Source organism: Stigmatopora nigra, chromosome 22 (genome assembly GCF_051989575.1).
Source record: "Stigmatopora nigra isolate UIUO_SnigA chromosome 22, RoL_Snig_1.1, whole genome shotgun sequence".
NCBI lineage: Eukaryota > Metazoa > Chordata > Actinopteri > Syngnathiformes > Syngnathidae > Stigmatopora > Stigmatopora nigra.
Genome location: NC_135529.1, coordinates 1,284,473 through 1,305,135, shown reverse-complemented (window position 1 = coordinate 1,305,135; position 20,663 = coordinate 1,284,473). Strand labels below are relative to the sequence as shown.

Sequence of the window (20,663 nt, the reverse complement as noted above, 5' to 3'; positions counted from 1 at the left end):
GACTGCTATAAACAGAATTATGAAAAGAATTACAAAAAAACAACATTTTTTTAAACAGGTAGGCAGAACATACATAAAATTCTGCGTGAATCTTAATTATGTTCATGGTAACATTTAAACATGCACTGAAAAATGAATCACTACAATGACAGTTTTTTGTTATAGTATTGGGTAAACGAAAGTCAACAATATTTTAATAAGCTTTTACTTTGGGTACAGTGCCCTTGCTTGAACCTACCTTCCTTAACTGTAATACTCTAACTGAACACTAGATGGTGTTGTTTTACTTTTGCCTCTGTTCGCCTGCCCAAGCGATGACGTGACGAAGAAAGGGAAGCACTGGCATATCATAATTATGAGATTCGGATCATGTTAAACTTACTTATTTATTTCAAAATACAGAGAAAACGTGAGCACTTACGTGATTTCAGATGAGGTGAGAACTATCGAGGGACACGATTGTTTTGTAACCAGACACTGCTTAAAAGAACAGATCCGGAAGGTCAGTATCGATGGAGGCGTTTCCATTCCAATGTTTACATGTCAAATCGAGGTTTCCCATCAAAATTAAATGAAACCCCTTCCATTCAATTACGGCATCTGCTTCATAATGTTCTCTCATGATTATCACGGGATTATGTTTTTTTTTCTTTTTTAGATTGTTCACGTTTAATATTGTGATCTATATACATGCGCAATATTACCGATCTGCTTACATCACTGCACCTTGTTAAATGTCTGCCAATGGTTTCTTAATTTTTGATTAAATTTTTATCCTAACGTGGTTCAAAACCATTATCCTTGCTATCATATTTTTTTCTGTGGTTACATTGATAGCATTTTAACTGAATTGAATGCCTTTATTGTCATTATAAAATTGCAATGACATTTAAAATTTAAATAAACAGAGTGCATACATACATAAGTAGTCATAAAAAAGATTTATATTCAATAAAAATGAAGTGACGTAAAAAAAAGCATATGAGGTACCTACGGTGTTTTAGTGGAAGTATCAAAGTGCAAGTTAAAAATTTGCAGTGCTAAGACGGAAGTAAAAGTCTGAGAACATTCTTTCTTGATATGCATCTGGCAGTGTGATGATGTTTTAGTGACTGTACTAAAGTCTCGATTAGTTCCTCTGTGAATTTGTAAGTTCTTAAGTCTAATAATGACATAGAACATTTATTATTCAATTCAGGCCAATTGTGTATTTTTTTTAGGATTGCATCATGGAGAGTGTAGGTGACATTCTAAAGACATTCCACACAGACTTCAGTGGATTAACTGTGACACTGGGCCTCCTTTTTCTTGTTCTACTGTACTGGTGAGCTTGGATTTGATATTCGGATTCCTTCTACAATCACATTGTTGGTAGTCAAAGTAGATCAGACATCTAATGATAATTGTGAGGAGAAAATGCCAGTATGTGCTGCATTTATTTTCTCTTTGTTTTTGTTGTTGTTGTCAGGTATTCAACTTACCCCTTCTCAGTCCTCACCCGATGTGGAATCAAACATCCAAAGCCAGTTCCCTTCTTTGGCAATCTGTTCCTATTTCGACAAGTGAGTTACATGTTATGATTGTGCAAATGAAATGCAAGTGTGCATATTGCTTTTATGATCCCTTTTGTTCCATTTGTCAACTCAGGGTTTTCTCCATCCCATGTCTGACCTGATAAAGACATATGGTCGAGTTTGCGGGTACTTCAACATCATTTCTCGGTTATTTGTGCCTTGACTTAAGTGTTATTAACGCGTCTTCCCGTCGTCTTTTAGCTATTATTTGGGAAGGAGAGCAGTGGTGATCGTAGCAGACCCCGACATGCTGCGACAAGTGATGGTGAGAGATTTCAGCAGTTTTCCCAACAGAATGGTAAGTGGAATCCACAATCCAACATAATGTTGTTTAAATGCAACTGGTGAAATGTTCTTCCCTTAAATGTAGACCAATCGCTTTGCCAACAAACCTATGAGCGATTGTCTGCTCATGTTAAAGAACGAACGATGGAAAAGAGTCCGTAGTATCTTGACACCCTCCTTCAGTGCTGCTAAAATGAAAGAGGTGATCCGAGGTTATGAGTCCAATGAGTTCATGAACGTATGGAAAATTTGTGCTCATGACGAGCCTTTTATGCTCCAGTAGATGGTTCCACTCATCCAAACAGCGACAACTGCCCTGATGAACAATTTGGATGTTTATGCAGAGTCAGGGGAGGCTTTTGACATTCACAGGTGAACGAAACGGTCAAACAAGAAAAGATGGAGCATTCCAGTGACTTCCTCTTTTGGTCTCAGGTGTTTCGGGTGCTTCACCATGGATGTCATAGGCAGCGTGGCGTTCGCAACGCATGTGGACTCCCAAAACAATCCGGACGACCCCTTTGTCCGTCATGCTCAGATGTTCTTCTCTTTTTCTTTCTTTAGGCCCATCATGCTGTTTTTCAGTAAGGATAATTTATTTTTTCCCTCTATGTAATTATAACCTGTCTTGGGAGAAAGTTGTTAGTGTAATACACTTAACCATTTGTGGGAGAACTTTACTTTGGCCTGGGCAGAGAAAAAAAAGAGAAATTACACCAATGAGTGAAGTTTTTCTGGTAAATTTGCGAAAAATGTGTTTCACAGTTGCTTTTCCACACATCATGGCTCCACTAGCAGGAATCATCCCCAATAAACGCCGTCGCCAAATGAACGAGTTCTTCATCAATAGCATTCAAGGGATCATCAGAATGCGGGAGGAGCAACCTCCTGAGCAGGTTTGAGACCATCTTCTTAAATGTACAAATGGAGGTGAAAACATATGCATCAATATGCAGAGGCGAAGGGATTTCCTCCAGCTGATGTTGGATGCACGCAGCAGCCAAGACGCAGTTTCTTTGGAGGACCTCGATGCCGCCGAATCCGAGCATGCCATTCCAGAGTCGTCTGCTCGTCGTCCTTCAAAAAAGGCAATAACGGAAGACGAGATCATCGGCCAAGCTTTTGTCTTCCTGCTGGCCGGCCATGAGACAAGCAGCAATACTCTGGCCTTCACGTGTTACCTCCTGGCAATCAATCCGGAGTGTCAATGTCGAGTGCAGGAGGAAGTGGATGATTTCTTCAGCAAACACGTGAGCTTTCTTAGGTTTTTTTGGTTGTTGTCTGTCTCGTAAATCTGGCTATTCATCTTGTGACTTATCGCTTCAGGAGTCCACTGACTACACCAATGTCCAGGAGCTGAAATATTTAGATATGGTTGTGTGCGAAGCATTAAGGCTCTATCCTCCTGGTTTCAGGTAGATGCAACGACAATTAGAAGTCCAAAAGGATACCAAGACTAAAAAAGATTTTCACGACTTTGTTCAAGGTTTTCTAGAGAAATTGAACAGGACTGCATCGTGAATGGAGTGCACCTCCCAAAAGGAGCCATGGTGGAGATCCCAGTGGGATTTCTTCACTATGACCCGGAACACTGGCCTGAGCCAGAAAAGTTCATTCCTGAAAGGTATATATGTTCCATTAGCCTATCAAGCCAGCCTGACTTTGGCTATGTACAATTTATTTGGTCTAGTCTGGTATTTTGTGATTAGGGCTGAATTTCACATTTGATGACCAAAGCTGCCTCTAATAAGCACAGGCATCACAAAGTGTAATCTCACGTGCTGTGATTGGTCGATTGATATTGAACCGTGGCGAAAACTGAATTGAAACCACAGAATAGCAGACTGGCTTGGCAGGCTAATATTACAACATATCATCTCATCTCATTTTCTGAATCGTTTCATTCTCATAAGGGTCGCGGGGGTGCTGGAGCCTATCCCAGCTGACACTAAATCGGTCGGTCCCAGGGCACAAGGAGACAAACAACCATTTAAGCTCACACTCATATCTAGGGGCAATTTAGAGTGTCCAATCAGCCTACCATGCATGTTTTTGGAATGTGGGAAGAAACCGGAGAACCCGGAGGAAACCCACACAGGCCCGGGGAGAACATGCAAACACCACACAGGTGGACCGATCTAGACTTGAACCTAGGGCCCCATAAATGTGAGGCCGACTCGCCAACCACTCATTCCACCGGGCCGCCTTATTCCAACATAATCATCATTTTCTTTAATGAACTGAAATGTGACATCCTGGTAGTTCATTAAAGAAAATGATGATTATGTTGGAATAAGAAATGAAATGATTTCACCTGTTCACCTCATGGGATTCTTCTCTAGGTTCACGCCAGAAGCTAAAGTCGGTCGGCATCCGTTTGTGTACCTCCCTTTCGGGGCGGGACCACGCAATTGTGTGGGAATGAGGCTCGCTCAACTGGAGATCAAAGTGGCTCTGGTGCAACTCTTTCACAAGTTCAACATCACAACCTGCTCTGACACAAAGGTGGGCTCACCAATATTTTATTCAATGTCATTGACACCAAACAAGGAAACCATGCAGCAATCATTTGCTATGTATCGCCATCAACGGCAGTTTCCAAGTTTATACAATTGAAACATGTTTTCTTTTCCAGATTCCACTCGAGTTGAAGTCATCAAGCACCCTTGGACCTAAAAATGGAATTTTTGTCAAGATTACAAGGAGAGATCTGAATTCTTAGTTACTTGCCATCTTTAAGCTGCTGGTTTAGTTTTATTAGCAGACATTTGTATTTGAGTTACTGTTAGGTCTGATGACATGCTGATTGCATACAGACATTTCTTATGAATGGCCACAGCTAACAATCGATTCACATGACAGATTTGACACAAGACTTTCACAATGGCAGCGTTCCGCTCAGACCACTGAGAGGACATTCTTTTTTAACAATAAGGAAAATAATTATGTTTCTAAAATAGTCATCAGAATGATGAACGCAATATGCTGCTAAATTTTGACAAAATAATGGGTTTTTTTTGGAGAAAATGAGAAATGCCTTGTTTTTTTTGTCAAGAATTTGAGGACTATGTATATTCTAAAATCTACATTAAACTATACAATATAACTATTCCTTTTTCCCAGTTATTCAATGTGCAACAATAAGTTCAAAATTGAATTTTACATCCCCTAACACATTTCTCAGCTTTAATTAAATAAAATCTGCACATTTAAGTCTGTGGGGAGCAATGTTCCCTCTAAACTGCACAATTGCGCACTACTCTCGTCTTCTCTGCGCAGCAGCAATCATATGGCGCGCAGTAAATAAAATCCACTTTTTTTTTTACCCCTTTTTTCTCATGATGGCGCCGTTTATAATTGTAAATGGACAGAATAGTAATGTATTTTTGATTTATAGAAAGTAGGTGAAGTGTCTTTCATTTACACTTTCCTTTCAGGTTAGGTTTCTGTCAACATTTTTTTATGATGGCATATTTGTGCCTCTGAAGAAAATGAAAGAAAATGCTGACTTACACAGGTGTTTTTTGGTGTGCATCGGAATGAGCACCAGCACTCCTTTTGTCCTTTGTTTCTCTAGACCAGGACAAAAACGAAAGAAAAAAAACATGTCATTTGAGCCCCACATCCAAAGTTTAGTCTCAAATACAAGACTAGTGACACAAACAAATAATAAATTGGGTTCAGGCATATTCATTGAAACAACAGGAGTCCATGAGAAAATGAAGACGATCAGAATGTATTAAGAAAGAAAATACAATTACTTCTCCAGCAATGCCTTCATATCAGAAGGGGACACAAAGTATGGTCTCCTCCGAACCTCCCGCCTGGTAAGACTGTTGATATTTTCCTGATACATCCGTTGAGTTCCTGCTTGACTGAAGCGAATCACATAATCCTCTTCACCATCAGAGAAAGCTACTTGGCCCTTTTGGTTTTCCATGTATTTATTTTCCAGCTCCTTGGAAGTGATAGTGGTCTCCGTGTTAGAGGGGCACTAAAGAGACAAATGAGAAAAATCCATTTGAGGGTCCCATTTTGCAACATTTAAACTTTGGCCGAGCCAAGAACCTCAGCTGACCTCTTCAAACTCATGCCATTGTCCATCGAGAGCCTTCCAGTACCAGATCCAGCGTGTTGTCAGAATAAAGTGATCGGACTTGGTGACAGAGGACGGTGAGGACAGGCGGCGCACATGAGAATCATTACAAATCATCCCAATGAAGTCCACCAATTGTCTTGGCGTCCTTAAAGAAAATAGTCGCAACGTATTTCACTGGTACAAGCAAATTAAATGCCGTAGTAAAGTTGCATGGAAACATTTGTCTATATAATAACTTTTGGAATGAATACTTCAAATATTTGCAATAAATTACCCAATAACTTTTAGAGGGTGGCCAGGGGGATTAGTGGTTAGCGTGTCGGCCTCAAAGTGGGATTCCTGGGCTCAAATCCAGGTCGGTCCTCCTATGTGGAATTTGCATGTTCTCCCCGGGCCTGCGTGGGTTTTATCTGGGTAATGCAGTTTCCTCCCACGTTCCAAAGACATGTATGGTACTGATTGGACACTCTAAATTGCCCCTAGGTATGCGTGTGACCGTGAATAGTTGTTTGTCTTGTGTGCACTGCGATTGGCTGGCCACCAATTCAGGGTGTCGCCCCGCCTCTGGCCCGAAGTCTGCTGGGATAGGCTCCAGCACCCCCCCCCCCCCAGTGAGGAAAAAGCGCTTCAGAAAATGAGATGAGATAACTTTTAGCTCACAAAACTCTCATCAAAAGTGTATATCTACTTCAAATTCTATTTGAATGTAAAGGAAACAAAAACACAGGTGAATGCAAGGAAAATACATAATATACAAACCTCTGGTATTCATCATTTGACTCTTTTGCTGGGTCACAATAAGCCTTCTCAATGACCTCCATGTCATTTAAGTCTTTCCAGGAACTAGAACTTTCCAAAACCTGCCATCTATAAGGTAATTGCCAGTGTTGGCGGACACAATTCTCTGCCAGGAATGTCAAAAACAGGATTTAAACAGCAACAGACTGCAATTGGTTCTGCAGAGAGCAAAATTCGGAATTGAAACAAAATCTGAGAAGGGGATTCTTGGGATTTTTACCGTTGTAAGTACAGAGGTTTTTCAGGAAGAAGAGGCAAATCTCCAGCTTGTCAGAATCACTCACTGGTTTTCTTTTCATCATCAATCCAGCAGAAATTCCTAAAAATATTGCACATGACAAACAACACATATTGGACTCAAAGGGTAAACACAAGTGATGGTTATGATTTTTTTTTTTAAAATTAAATACCAGATGCCGCAGCAGAAGCCCTTTCATAGTCACCCATGATGATGCATTTATTTTTGTATATTTTGGGGAGTGTCATTATGAACCCTAGGCTGAACTTTACAAAACTTCTGTGCCCCTCTGCATTAATCTGGTGGGTTCTAGAACATGACGAGCCTTGTTTGCAGATTCCTGTGGTGATATAGGACTTGCAGATGTGAAGCTTGTGGCACTTAGAGCTGAAGTTGCACAAACCGTTTACTCCCTCACCGAGATTGTAGTGAGAACATATCTAGGGGAAAGTACAGATCCATTTCAACTCAGTGTGCTGATACTAGAAGATTATGTTTCATCTGATACACCTATCCATTTGGACTGGGAACGCCCATTGCAATGAATCACTGCTAGCCCTCCCAGTCAAAATGGTGGTCATTATTAATGGCAGCCATCGAGTTAACGGTTGCACTACTCACCTCAGGAAGAAGGTAAGGATCATTCTGTAATAACAGTTGGAACAGCTGTTTTTCTGAAAGGTTTTGGAGGTCCAGTTTCTTCAAAAGCTCTGCGTTGTGTATGTTAATTGAATGTGGCTGTTTACACTTGGTTCTAAAAAATTAAAAAGGAAAAGTTAAGTGATTTTTTTTATTAAGGGCCTCCTAGTTAGGCAGTTTTATAAGAAATAAATGTTCTCCAGTATAAAATGATGGCACTTGGAGTGTATTTTTTCCACTAATATTACCATCTCCATTCCTAGTGTACCATTACAACAGGTACATTTATTTTATTTTATTATTTTATTTTATTATTTTTTTTACCAAATTGCAATATTTTTTACATGCATGTGTATGGGATTGTAAATTAATCTGAACTTTTCTTTCCCAAATCTAAATTATGACATGAGCATCATGAATTTTTCACTCATTTTCTTGTATATTTGACTATTATGATACTTTTTAATGCTAATAAACAATGTAACACAAGATCATGCAAGCCTTTAGAATGATTTTTGTGTCTAAAACCTGTACTGACTATAAATTAAAAGAGGCTGAATGCTCAAAGGAGGAAACCGGGTGACAAGTGTTTGGCATGATGAATCGATAATCAGGATTTGCGGAATGTTGCATATTCCTGTTTTAGAGGTTTTGCTTTGCATCATTCTCAAAGTTCACCATTTGTCCTTTCACATTGTATTGCCACATAGAAATGTGCAAATTCATTATCTACATTTTTTTCCATTTTTCCATTCACTATTACACTAGTTGTGAGGGTGCAAAAAATCAAGTTAGTCACTTAAAGTTTTGTTAATGTTTGTTTGCTAATGTTTTCCATTACACGGAAACGTGTCGTCTGAGTGCAAATGACTGGGTGCGGCTTTTTGGTATTTTTGTTGTCGCGATTGAATACGGAAGACAAACAGGTGCTCCTCAGTGAACAAACAAGCACAGGTAAGCTTTGGTATGATTTAAATACGCATAAAATATATGCTATACTGCTGTAAATAATGATATAATTGAACATAAGGAACTTACTCATAATGTCTGTTACAAAAATATTGCTTTGTTTGGTTTCATACAGATAGTTTACAGACCATAATAGTCAGACATTTGTTTTATGTTGATTGCCTGCTTGTGTACTGTTTTGTAAAACAAGCTTTGTGGTTCTACTTCATTGTTAATTTTCAATGTTTTGCTTTTGCTTTAATATACCGTAAAACTTCTATTTCAACGGCATGCCGTTCTATTTTTCCAACTTTTCCCCGTAGTGACGTTCAATTAAAGGTGCCGTTCAATTAGAGGGTGCCATTCTATTTTTCAATTCTTCCACCAAGGTGCCATTTTATTAAAAGTGCCACTCAAATAGAGGTTTCACGGTAAATATACATTTTATTATTGGTTTTTACTTTGTCTATGTCTTGTTTCTTGGGGGAATTTAAAAAACCAACAAACTGACATTGAATTTTCTTCATGTTTTTCCAGAATTTACGACAAATCCCGACGTGTAAATATGTGGCCATATCAAGGTATCCAGGCATATATGCACATGATTCTATGATTCGTGGGTGATTACATGTTGCTCAGTGAGAGTGAATATCATGTGTGTATAATCCTCAGGTTCATCGAACCCAGCTTATCCTCCTGACCACAACCCCGCAGACCCTCCCCCCTACTCATCTTTGTATCCCCAACCTCCTCAACATCAACAATACCCGCCACCCCAATATCCATCAGGTGTCAACCCAGGCATATTACCCAAGGCCTCCCAGGTTGCGAAATCTAACCCAGGATTTTCCGGACCGAACCCCAACCCGTTAGCACCCCCTGGGTATGCGGTAGCAACCACTGGATATCCGGTAGTGCATACTGGATATCTGGTAGCCCCAGCAGCAGTCATCCAACCCGTGGTGCCCCAGTGCAACCCAATAGTCTACCACCACTACCAGAGCCATTACTCCCATAGGGGGATTAACCCGTTATATCCCATAAACAGGGGTAGTACTGGGGGTGGCCTAGCAGGCTTGGCCATGGGACTGTTAACACACAAAGTCCACAAAAAGTTGAAGACAGAAAAAAAGCTGAAGAAGATGCAGAAGAAGCATAAGTATAATGACTATAAGGTGAGGCTAACATCACCCCAGACATTGCATTTCTTGGAATTTCAATTTAAACAGTGTCTGAATAGAGCAACAACAACAAAACTATACTCTGTGACTGTTTTTGAACTTACAACTTTTGAGACAATTTGACCATATTGCTCGTGATTTGACTTCTATGTTATTTCGCAACTGCCTACCAATGGCCAATCAATTTTTTTTTAAATCTACCGTATTATATGATACATTTAAAACATTTTTTTGGTTCAATCAATCAACATTCATTCATTCTTTGTATTGCATTAATAATCTGATTTATCTTTCCTAACAGTGCTACTCTTCGAGCAGCTGTAGCGACTGCGACTGAGATCAACACTTACAAGACCATCTTACAAAATAACACGAGCTGAAAAAGTGCTCAGTTCTAGAATCCTATATGTTAACACAATTTCTGCTCAAAGGCATTACCTATTCTTTTTTTAACTGGATTTGTGAAAGGTTGTGTATCTCTCTTCTACAAGTTATGTCGGAACACTCTTCAAATACAGCTCTTTGGTCTTTTAAGTCACAATAAGTCATTATTATTATGATTCAATCATTTTCTGTCCCCCTTAGGGTCATGGGGTGCTGGAGCCTAGCCAACTATGGGTCACATGCAGAGGGCAAAGGGAGCGGGACAACCATTAACGCTAACACTCACACGGAGAAAAAAACACTTCCCCAAATGAGATATTTCATTAAAAGTCAAGTTTAAAACATTCTGAATGAATTACAAAAAAGAAAAAGGGCCAATTTCCATTTAAAAAATATAGCAGAACCGTAAATAAATATATTTTAAAAAAATGACTCACCCAAACACGCAGGTCTCCAACACATAAAACTTACACAGGTGCAAACTCCCACACGGTGTTGTGCACTTGTCAGGTTTTTTCTGGCAGATCCGCAAAGACGTTTTGGCCACCAGCACACTATCCAGGCTTAGAACTTCATCCGGCTCGATGGGCAGGACGCCTTTTTGAATAGAAATTATTTCGTCGTCCGCTAGGATCTTATGAAGGATGGACTTGGCGACGGTGACCTTCTGACTCAGTTTTTCCAGCAAATCCTGAAAAGGCAAACTGCCTTGCTCGTCACACAGGACGCTAAGGATCAAATTGGATACTTGATCGGACATGATGAGAAGATGATGCTCCAGCTTGCGAATAGGAATCCGGTTTTGGACGTAATGAGAGCGATACGCACCCGCTCTGACTATTAAAAGCGCACCCCTCGGAGTGCGTCATCTCATTATTGTCGTTTGGGAAGCTGGTTTCGGTTTCAGGTTCCGTTTTGTGTAAACATAAAAACGAAACTCAATATAGAAGTTGCATTTTCTAAGAATTGCTGTGTAAAAGAGTTGTGCAAGACGCTCCATAGCAACCAGCACGCTGCACCTTGGAAACAAAACCGAAACTTGGATGGAAATACAAAAACTTCAAGACGCCTTCCATTCCCGTATCCAACATCTACAGTAAGTACAATTTTCCTTCATCTAAATCATATAAAATATAAAACTTGACAAACGTGCACTATTTTCTGAATTTAAAAAGTGAACAAATCTAATGTTAACTCAAAAATACCAATTTATCCTGTGAAAACATCGATGTGAGCGAAAATATCATTTTGGGGGGTGGTTGTTGTTGTTGTTTTTTTTTTCTCTTAAATTACAATATTAATTCAATTCACAACAGAAGGATGAAAGTCCACAGGATTGCACGTCTATCACCGGCAATGGCACTGAAATAGTTAAACCTAGTGTACCATACTGCTTGACAATTGGTAGAGATGTACAAAAAAGAAACTGACTGAATACAGTTGTCATATTCATGTTGCTAGACAAAATATTCGGTATTGAAAGAACAATAATAAGAAAAAAGCTGATCAGCTGGCCACCAACTAGTAGCCAAAAAGCAGGTACTGGAAAATGAATGAATATTCAGAAAAAAACAGCATATATGCATGAAATGTTTAACAAATCAGTACTTATACAGCTGTGTTAGTACTTGCCACATTTTCCTTGGAGTAAAATTGTGTATTTTTTGGATCACCTGTCCACTAGAACTTCAAATGCAGCACTTTTGGCAGAGAATGAGTTGTTTGAACACCTGTTGAACCAGCCAGTGGGTCTGCCGGTAGGTGGAACCTCTCAACTGGAAGATGTAAACATAAGCATAAACAAAACTGAAACTAATCAACTTTTAATTCTGTATCATACCGTTTACTTGAGTTAACTCTAATTCACAACTAGATGCCTTCAAATAATAACATTCCTAGGAGATTCATCTTATCAAATACCTTCATGCAGTTTTGTATTGCTGTGTTGTCAGGATCAAACTTGGGAGCAGATAAATCAGGGCAGTTTGTGCACTGGCCTTTAGCAACTGACCTTGAGACAAAAACTGTGTGTGGCACAAAAGGAAACAGCAGAATTGATAAGAATCCAGCAGAAAGACAAGGAGGAGTCTGAGAGAATTCTGGAAAACTACCATGTATGTGTCAATAAACTGAAATCCGCATCAAAAAGCTAACAGGGTGCTTGTTTTCATCCCCGTCACGCTCCTCCAGGTCTCTCTAAAAGAACTGGAGCAACACCGAGCAGACATCCGCAATGAGAAGAGCGACTTTGAATGTAGATTGCTCAAAGCCAGGAAGAAGTCAGAAATGAAAGAACTAGAAAAGGTGCTCCAGCATATGCAAAGTAAGGTAATGGCACCATATTACAGGCCTTATATATAACATAGCAATTGTGTTGTAAAATATTTAACCTTCACAAAGCTGACTTCAACCCTAAAGAACACCTGCATGAAAAATTAGAACAAACAGGGAAATTGAGGTCTTGGCAGAAAAGGTAAAACAGCTGGAAAATCAAATTAAAACCTACGATTATGAATGGAATATCAGTCAAATTGATGAGTTGTGAGAGAATACGTTTGACTACATAGTCTATAGCACAAGTGTCAAAGTGGCGGCCCGGGGGCCAAATCTGGCCCGGGAAAGTAAATCATGAGTGCCGACTTTCTGTTTTAGGATCAAATTAAAATAATAGATATAGATGTATATTAAATTTCCTGATTTCCCTCCTTTTAAATCAATAATTGTAATTTTTTAAATTATTTCTTTTCTGTGTTTTTAGTTCAAAAATCCTTTTGCAAAATCTAAAAATATATTTTAGAAAAAAGCTCAAATAAACATTGTTTTAGATCTATAAAAAGCTGAATATTCAGGGCTTTTAATACATTTGTAATTTTTTTTTAAAATCGAACGATTATTTTTAAAATGGTCCAGGCCACGTGAAGTCAAGTTGACGTTAAAGCGGCCCGTGAACCAACCTGAGTCTGACACCCTTGGTCTATAGTATTTATATACACTACCTCCCTCTCCTTGTGTGTACTGACAAAAAGCAGGCGAGCCAATGTGATCAACTGAAACTAAAGATCCAAAGCTTGAAGGCACGGGAGAAGAAAGTCCAGTTCAAGCTCCAGGAGAAAAAAACCCAGGCAGAAACAGGACTGGAGGTTAGCACAGGAAATGTATAGAAGAACATTTTTGCACGACATCCCAAATTTAGTGGAACATACTGACCCAAAAGTCATGTGAAAAATATGTCATACCCAGGAACTTTTCTTGGACTACAGTGAGCCCACTGTCGACCTTGAGGAACTCCGAGACAAACATTTGCAAGCAACTGAATGGTGAGGATTCTCAAAACTATTAAACACAGCTACACCGACAGTTGCAATTAAATAATTGACATCTTCACAAGTTAATTCACTCAGATTTCTTTAAAGGTCTCATTTTAAACTGGACCATTGTGAAGACAAGACTGTGGGAATTAAATCGCTTCAAATTGTCACTACTCCATATTTTCTACTTGCAGGTGCGTTCAAAGGCCGAGGCCCAGAACAAACAGCTGCAGTGCCAGATGTCCACCTACCAGGCACCTGACGTGATGCATTATATGGACGTCAAGGACAAACACAAACAGCTGCAACAAACCGGTCCGCACTTGGCAGAGGAAAGTTGCAATTGCTGAGGTAAAGGAAACCAAAGGAAAACATAATTAGAATTGATGGTTTTGTTTTGCGATTGAGTTGCTACTTTGCTTTCCTCAGATGACCTTCAAGTCAAAATCCTGCTGCAAACATGGGGATTTTCCAAATTCAGTCAAGTTACCAGATATAGCACATGGCAAAGCATAAATATTACCCAAACTCATTGCAAAATAGTAGCTATGTCTCTTTAACTATAATATTTCTTATTAAAGTACATGTTTTATGAATCCAATGGAAAATTTGATACAACAAAAGCAGCCTATGGGTGAATAATCTATTTCATTTATTAGGAAGAAACCCTTTGAGCTTTTCAAGCCATGAAGCATGGATGTTATGCTATTACATGACTCCACTACATTTACATCAATGTTCAGTTAATGAGCTGCTCAATTGGAATCATTTTCTTTTTTACTCTCAAGAATGCTATTAACACAGGTGTTTTTGTAGCCTCTAAATGAATACGCGAATCAATTTCCAGAAACCTCTTTGAAGGCACTTTCACAAGTTTACATTGTCATTACATTACGAGAAAAGCACATTTTTCCACAGATTATGCTTTCAACGTCTTTTGCATTCTAGTCTGTCAGTTCTACCCTATGAAAAGAAAAAAAAACTAAATAGAGATTACAAAAATATTGAAAGTTAGTCAAACTATAACACCCTGTGGCGGAGTACGGACAGGATCAAACTGCAAATTCACTATTGAATAATTTGTAGACCAGCTGTTATAGTGCTGCTGACAAATCGAACATTTCCCTCCAAAGCTTGACTGTGATTTAAATATGATAAACATACATGACCATCGCACACGTTCTAGAAAATGAGGTGAATGTTTTTTTTTGTGTGTGTATAACTTTCATCCAAGAAGATGGAGAAGAGTAAAAAGATTCTTCAAAAGGCTCTACATCCATGTCTTTGTCTTTGTGATGCCTTTGCATTCCACATTACTTTCTGTCCATTAGGTATTTCATATATAGTCTATTTGAGAATCATATTCCCCAAAAACTAGGGATTCTGATGGGCCATGTTGAAAGTTGAGAATGGCCAATATCCTCATGAGTGAGTATAGTATATTTGAGTCAATGTATCAAAAGCGTGATACATCGCAAAGTAGTGGTTTTCTCCACCTGGTCCAGAAGAAAATACACATACAGAGTTCACTAAACTCCAGAGAATGTGTCTTGCACTTCTCATCAATGAGTAATTCCTCCTAAAAGTTCTGTTTGGTCAAGCAGCACTTCATCTGCCATCTCAGCAGCTTTAGTCTGGAAGGTTGTGTTCACAACATCTTTCAATGGAGAAGATATTTCAAGAAAAATGGGACTGTGATTACCTGGTTTCCAGGCTGACAAATGGACATGCATCCACTTGTTATTGCTCTAACTCGTGCTTAAATTGGGGGCAGCACTAAGGGAAGCCTTTTTGATTTCTGGTCCAAGTTCATTCTTAACTCGTGCACTGCCGTTGAGAGAGATAAGACGTCTAACCCGTTTGAAAATGGTTTCCTATCTTTCCAGTTTGAAATAGATGGCGTGTCAATGGCGGAAGATGATGGCAGTCGAAGTGTTTGTTCGCAAACTTTACATGGTACAGGATTTGTCCAAAGGGTCCTGAGACGATGACGCAGGCGTCTGTGAAACCTGATTGGCTTTGGGCAGGAGCATGGGTTTGGGTCGCAGAGCAGGCGGCTTGAGCTGCACGCCCATGCGTGGGGCCACTGCGGGTTTGAAGCTACTCACACAGTCGCCAGTGCTGCGGCGGAATGGAGGCTCCGTGCTGGCGGTGGACCTTAACGTGACGCCGTGGATGGGCGGGCCGAGGGACTCGCTGGAGGTGGCCGGCGTGGGACCCCCACCCGGGGCTTGCCTCTGCTCCAAGGTGTCCAGAACCACGTCGGGGGCGTGCTTGGCTGAACTCTGGCGCTCCAGTTCGCGAAGCTCGTTCAGAGCAGTGTTCATGGTTTCTTCTATGTCCTGCAGGAGACAAAGACAAAGCCTTTGAGGGACAGAGGAAACTCAATATTGACAAAGAGGCAGAATCACTTGGTTGACATAACAATAACGAAGAATAATAGGACATTCTATAACTGGTCTATCACTGGGGCACAGTGAAACAATACCTTGAAAAAGACAATTGTTCATTGCACCTCTAAGTGACTAAACAGGTTCATTTGACTACTACTACTTTTATCGGAGGGGGGTAGATTTGAATTCATAAATATATATCAAGGAAGCGACACACTGACTGAGTGGCTGGCACGTCCACCTCATAGTTCTGAGATGGAGGGTTCAATCCCCAGTGGGTTCCGACGCCCCTGACGATTAGCAGTTTGCCCATTAAAGCTTAATTTGTTTTTAAATGTCATCTGTTTATAGTTGAAGGGGAATTTTGTCGTGCTCAACATGTCAACTTAATAAGTAAATACCACATTATTAAACAGCTAAAATTGTCCACCCAGTCTTTAACTTAATATATTTTGCTTCTAGTGCGTACGAGCAGGCCGGCAACTGAGTAGTTAGGGCGGGCGACCTCACAGTTCTGGGGTCCTGGGTTCAAATCCAGGTCGGTCCACCTGTGAGGAGTTTGCATGCTCTCCCCGGGCCTTCGTGGGTTTTCTCCGAGTACTCCGGTTTCCTCCCACGTTCCAAAAACATGCATGCTAGGCTGATTCGACACGCTAAATTTCCCCTAGGTATGAGTGTGAGAGTACAAGGTTGTCCATCTCCTTGTGCCCTGCGATTGGTTGTCCACCAATTGAGGGTGTTCAGCTGGGTTAGGCTCCAGCACCCCCTGCAACCCTAGTGAGGATAAAGCAGTTCAGAAAATGAATGAAGTGTTTACGACTACGTCTATTGGCGTCAATGGTCGCAAAATAGTTTGTAACGTGGACTAGGAGTAGTGCTGCCTGTCAAAGTGCTCACTTTTGTGTAGTGAGCACACAGACAGAGTAGCAGAAGACAGGGACTGACTAGGTTTTTAGAGAGCGGGGCAGGGCTTTGACGGCGGAGGGAGCTGCGGTGGCCTTGCCGTTCTTCCTGCCCTGACCTGTGCGATGGTCTCCGGATCCAGTGGTTTGCCGCCGTGAAGGTGACGATGATGGTGATGGTGGTGGCCCTCCACGAATCCCGTGTACTGGCCCGAAGAGGTGGAGCGACGGATGGGGGGGCTTTCCGTCTTCTTCAAGGATTCGTGCCGACTGATGTTGGTCAGGCTGCCGTGGCCGGTGCGGCGCCGGCGCTCGGGGCTGTCAGCGGGCAGATGGTTGCGGCTTCGGAGCATGTCTCGTGGGCTGAAGTGGCTGAGAACCGGGGAACCCGCTTCGGGGGTACCCCCGCGTTTGGGATGGCCCTGCTGAGATGGGTGCACCATGGAATGGATGTCGCTTGGGCGGGCAGGTGGGCGGCGAGATGGGGGGTCCAATCGTTTTCTCTGCCTGCTGGGAGACCAATAGAAAGGATGAAAATAATGACACCGTGGAAAATTCTCTACCAGGTGCACTTTGGACACACCAAATTTAGTTTGGCCAAATTAAAGTCATTGGTAAAAAATCAGTTTAAAAAGAGAAAACTGCAGTAACATATAAAGGCCTGTAGGTGGAGTAGTTCGCATATAAATGAAGCCATTGTCGTTTTTTAATAGTCTGTAGTCCTTCACTTTACCACCAGTTCAAGTAATATTTACTATGAATAATAAGTGAGAAATGTGAATTAAACTACTCTATATTTCATCTATAAATATCCCCACAGTCCATTCAAATGTAGAGATGCTCAAATGTTCAGAGTTCTTTGTTAAAACTCTATGAACTCAATAATTAAACATTGAGGATTTCCAGAACAGCAAGCAAACAAACAGAAGGTGAATATCACCTGGGAGCTAATGAGATGAATTGTTGTTGGAATAGGTGGCCATACGAATTAAGGATGACGTGAAAAATAGTACACTGGTGTAAATATTTTAAATAGGATACAGGAGAAGGAGAAGCAGTCCAACTGTGCAACGATGTACAGGTGGCCGTGTCAATGGGTGTGAGTACAAATGTGTGACTGTGACTGAGCGAGAGAGACAGACAGACTGAGTAAGTGGCACGTTTCAAGGTCACTGAATGCAGCAATGAGGAACCAGAAGACAAAGTAGACACGCACTGACGGCCAATACATGCTGACAAAATTGCTTTGTCTGTCTGTCTGTCGCGTCACAATCTGCTGACTTGAGCACACTTGGAAATTGATATTTCCTATTGCTTCCATTATAGTGTATATGTGAAAAGTCAACCATCACCATTCAAATACCAGGCCATGATGTTATTTAAAAAAAGTAAATACAAAAAAATAACCTGGCTTTGTTGTCTAAAAGATTTTCCACCATAAATTACATTTATCAATTCAATTCGTATTTAAGAGTGAGAAATTAGGTTGCCCAAGTGTGCACTGGTTAATTGGGAATATGATGAAGGGGCAGTACCTGAATAATGGTGCCTTGCTGGGCATCTAAAACCGCTACGACTGGGACTTAGGCAGATTTATTCCCAAGTAATGGCATCCAGACAAAGGGGGAAAATTAAATTTGCTACGTTCCTGCCAGAACTAGTGTTCCCTGCTGCTATAATATTCGGTTACTCCTTAAGAGTGCAAAGTTGTGGCTTTCTTGTGTAATAATGATAAAACATCTTTTCGCACTGCGGATGATAGTTCTAGTTATCAAAACCCCTTGCTGTTTATTTCCTGAAATGCTGCTATTCTATTTCAACAATTCCAAATTTCATGCTGGCAAGTGGCATTTCTTTCTGAAAATATTTTTCTTGGAGAATTTGGATCTGCTTAAATAGAACATAAAACCTTTGGCAATTAGCACTCTACATCTTATTTTTCCATTTCAGAGTGCAGTAACTCTGTCTCAATATGTTTTTTTTCATGCAGTGTTCCTTATTCTTGCCCTAAATTCATCTACCAACCTGTTGATGAAGGCCTCAGAGATTCTGCTGTCATTGGGTAAACTGATGTCTTTTCCTGAACATTTATCCTCCCCGGCATGACCGCTGCTGGCCTCGCTGTCAGCCTTCTGGCTCAGCGTGTCCGAAAAGTTGTCATCTCTAGGACAGGATAAGAGACAGCAACAGTGAGAAACAGAAAGACAGTCAGCATGTATTCCAGCCTCTCAAAAGACTTGGATTCCCAAAGCAAATCACTGTTCCTTTTTAGCATGCCAGCTGCCACAATACAAGCATCCCCAAATACAGTAAGAAAGTGAAATCTAGTTCTTAGAAATATATGTGTCAAGAGTATAGTGTGTATCAGACTATATACATTTTAATAAATGGCCAAGTAATGTATAAACCGAAGGAAGTCACCACACCCTGAGAGGAGAAACATTAGAGGACAAACCCGTCCTCAAGCACTCTCTCTGCAATGCATGTTTTATTGTGGGCTTCTTTATGGGAGATAGAGAGATCGTGACCCGGTCTGTAAAGTGCACTGCCCAGCTTTCTAGTTTTGAGAATAGAGCAGGATATGACGAATCCCGGTACAACTGGCACTAAATCCTCTTGCTCTTTCATTAAGGGAGACGAGATCATCGGTAGTGCCCCTTCAGGGGATTTATGGATTGAAAGGGGGTGGACACCAGCAAAGAAAGAATTTTGTGGGCCAGCTACCAAGGGTCTCTGGTTTATATGATGCAATCCTAACAAGATAGTAATTAATAGATTACACGCCCACTGAAAATCTAGTTGCAATTGCATTTAGAATGGCAATTTTAGTTCATATTAGCATAGAAATGTCCCTTAAAATAATTTTGGCCCCATATGTTCCCAAATATTACATTTCAATGACGAAACACGACAAGATGGGCGTCTCCTGTCATCAATGGCAGTGCATGTGTTATCAGCGATAACTTCAATTACCTCGAAATGTACATACAGTGCAATCTAATACATAGTCATTTATATTCATGATTAAATGAGGTCACTCACATGTCTTGGACAACAATGTACTGATGTGGCACAAGGCCGTCAATGCCGTTGTGGCGTCCTTCCCACCAGTCTTCCGATGCCCGTTGGTAGAGTAGCAGTGAGGCCCCCTTCTTGAAGGACAACTCTCTGGAAGAGCGCCCTACATAATCAAACTTGGCAATGGCTTCAATGGGCTCACCCTCTGTCAAAAGAGAAGATCAGTTAGGTCATGTTTAGCGTGTCTGGTGTGACACGGACATCGGAAAGATCAGACAAATCAATATTGACATCAAAAGACACATGTGACGCAGATGTTGGGACCTGTGGTTGCTCAAGTGTGACATCCGGTCGGTGCACGTGGAGTAAAAGTGTGCTGAGCGCGTGTGGGTGAGCCCGTTGGATATTTTAGCCTGACAACATGGCACGGGGATGGAGGAACGAACACTCTGTATTTATAGAAGCTGCTGAGAAGAGATCTAAATCACTCAGGGGGAATTCAGTAAGTATGTGGCTCATTAGATTGAGCTGATAAGCATACGAATAAACCTCTGGATCACTGACAGGGGAAATAAACATTGGCAATAAATTTCTCTGGTACTTTAGTGTTCCTTAGATAATTACCCAATGGCTTTGCGTCTATTCCAATGCGCTGAAATGCAGAGAAACCCAACAAGTGAAGTTGAGAATACTTTAGTTTAAGTAAAATGTTGGTGAGTTTTCGATATCTGCAAATAGGTCTATAAGAAAGACTTTTACCATTTGGGGTATAATTATGTTTATGGGCTGCATTTAATTGATAGGATCACCTGAGCCACATAAATTTAGGTAGAAAACATCAAAAATATGATCCTGTTTTCAACAAAAAGTCTTATTTTTTTCCCTCCGTCACGCTT

At 40.6% G+C, this 20,663-nt stretch overlaps 4 protein-coding genes and 1 long non-coding RNA gene across 14 annotated transcripts in view; 3 read left to right on the top strand and 2 right to left on the bottom strand.

Moving 5' to 3' along the window:
* The first annotated feature begins 281 nt into the window (after positions 1 to 281).
* LOC144215855 (thromboxane-A synthase-like) lies at positions 282 to 4,968 on the top strand. 3 transcript variants are annotated; one of them, XM_077745033.1, is made up of 14 exons: positions 282 to 502; positions 1,221 to 1,324; positions 1,469 to 1,562; positions 1,648 to 1,700; positions 1,776 to 1,872; positions 1,945 to 2,061; positions 2,143 to 2,231; positions 2,295 to 2,443; positions 2,625 to 2,755; positions 2,816 to 3,109; positions 3,186 to 3,274; positions 3,346 to 3,483; positions 4,202 to 4,364; positions 4,495 to 4,968. In XM_077745033.1, the coding sequence occupies exons 2-14, from the start codon at positions 1,230 to 1,232 to the stop codon at positions 4,579 to 4,581; spliced, it is 1,596 nt and encodes a 531-aa protein (XP_077601159.1). In that variant the 5' UTR covers positions 282 to 502; positions 1,221 to 1,229; the 3' UTR covers positions 4,582 to 4,968. The 3 variants fall into 3 exon arrangements, with proteins under 3 accessions (XP_077601159.1, XP_077601161.1, XP_077601160.1); XM_077745035.1 differs by having other exon boundaries at positions 285 to 436; XM_077745034.1 differs by lacking the exon at positions 282 to 502 and adding an exon at positions 1,044 to 1,148.
* On the bottom strand, positions 4,366 to 12,168 carry LOC144215856 (protein mono-ADP-ribosyltransferase PARP12-like). The gene is made up of 10 exons (XM_077745037.1): positions 12,067 to 12,168; positions 10,584 to 11,921; positions 7,616 to 7,748; positions 7,167 to 7,434; positions 6,977 to 7,075; positions 6,718 to 6,862; positions 5,938 to 6,103; positions 5,621 to 5,853; positions 5,373 to 5,432; positions 4,366 to 4,531 (listed from the first exon to the last, which is right to left on the bottom strand). Exons 2-10 carry the CDS (start codon positions 10,904 to 10,906, stop codon positions 4,516 to 4,518), a joined length of 1,443 nt encoding a protein of 480 aa, XP_077601163.1. The 5' UTR covers positions 10,907 to 11,921; positions 12,067 to 12,168; the 3' UTR covers positions 4,366 to 4,515.
* On the top strand, positions 8,391 to 10,306 carry LOC144215859 (uncharacterized). Its single transcript, XM_077745040.1, has 4 exons — positions 8,391 to 8,587; positions 9,119 to 9,162; positions 9,254 to 9,756; positions 10,064 to 10,306. The coding sequence occupies exons 2-4, from the start codon at positions 9,147 to 9,149 to the stop codon at positions 10,097 to 10,099; spliced, it is 555 nt and encodes a 184-aa protein (XP_077601166.1). The 5' UTR covers positions 8,391 to 8,587; positions 9,119 to 9,146; the 3' UTR covers positions 10,100 to 10,306.
* On the top strand, positions 10,698 to 14,727 carry LOC144215861 (uncharacterized). Of its 4 annotated transcripts, XR_013330515.1 has the most exons (8): positions 10,698 to 11,242; positions 11,831 to 11,903; positions 12,099 to 12,260; positions 12,337 to 12,474; positions 13,173 to 13,286; positions 13,387 to 13,463; positions 13,649 to 13,805; positions 13,884 to 14,727. It is a non-coding gene; the product is annotated as an uncharacterized LOC144215861 (long non-coding RNA). The 4 variants fall into 4 exon arrangements; XR_013330517.1 differs by lacking the exon at positions 11,831 to 11,903 and having other exon boundaries at positions 10,699 to 11,242; positions 12,337 to 12,469; XR_013330516.1 differs by lacking the exon at positions 11,831 to 11,903 and having other exon boundaries at positions 10,700 to 11,242; positions 13,176 to 13,286.
* Positions 14,090 to 20,663, bottom strand: part of LOC144215853 (SLIT-ROBO Rho GTPase-activating protein 1-like) — a 39,669-nt gene continuing 33,095 nt past the window's right edge. For 2 of the 5 annotated variants that reach the window (XM_077745028.1, XM_077745030.1), the window contains exons 19-22: positions 19,792 to 19,972; positions 18,775 to 18,912; positions 16,869 to 17,259; positions 14,090 to 15,796 (exon numbers count right to left, since the gene is read on the bottom strand). In XM_077745028.1, coding sequence (XP_077601154.1) covers positions 15,404 to 15,796; positions 16,869 to 17,259; positions 18,775 to 18,912; positions 19,792 to 19,972 — 1,103 coding nt within the window. In that variant the 3' untranslated portion in view covers positions 14,090 to 15,403. Of the gene's footprint in view, positions 15,797 to 16,792; positions 17,260 to 18,774; positions 18,913 to 19,791; positions 19,973 to 20,663 lie in introns of all 5 variants that reach the window. The other 3 variants (XM_077745029.1, XM_077745031.1, XM_077745032.1) reach the window with 2 other exon arrangements.

Bases quoted from the DNA above. Each gene is read 5' to 3' on its own strand.
- LOC144215855 (XM_077745033.1), top strand. From the start codon at position 1,230: ATGGAGAGTGTAGGTGACATTCTAAAGACATTCCACACAGACTTCAGT. The intron at 1,563-1,647 runs GTGAGTTACATG...TTGTCAACTCAG, and splicing joins ATCTGTTCCTATTTCGACAA to GGTTTTCTCCATCCCATGTC. The intron at 3,275-3,345 runs GTAGATGCAACG...ACTTTGTTCAAG, and splicing joins CTCTATCCTCCTGGTTTCAG to GTTTTCTAGAGAAATTGAAC.
- LOC144215859 (XM_077745040.1), top strand. The intron at 9,757-10,063 runs GTGAGGCTAACA...CTTTCCTAACAG, and splicing joins ATAAGTATAATGACTATAAG to TGCTACTCTTCGAGCAGCTG.
- LOC144215856 (XM_077745037.1), bottom strand. From the start codon at position 10,906: ATGTCCGATCAAGTATCCAATTTGATCCTTAGCGTCCTGTGTGACGAG. The intron at 6,104-6,717 runs GTTTGTATATTA...ATTTTCTTTAAG, and splicing joins TCAAATGATGAATACCAGAG to GACGCCAAGACAATTGGTGG. The intron at 5,433-5,620 runs GTAATTGTATTT...GTCCTGGTCTAG, and splicing joins ATGAAGGCATTGCTGGAGAA to AGAAACAAAGGACAAAAGGA.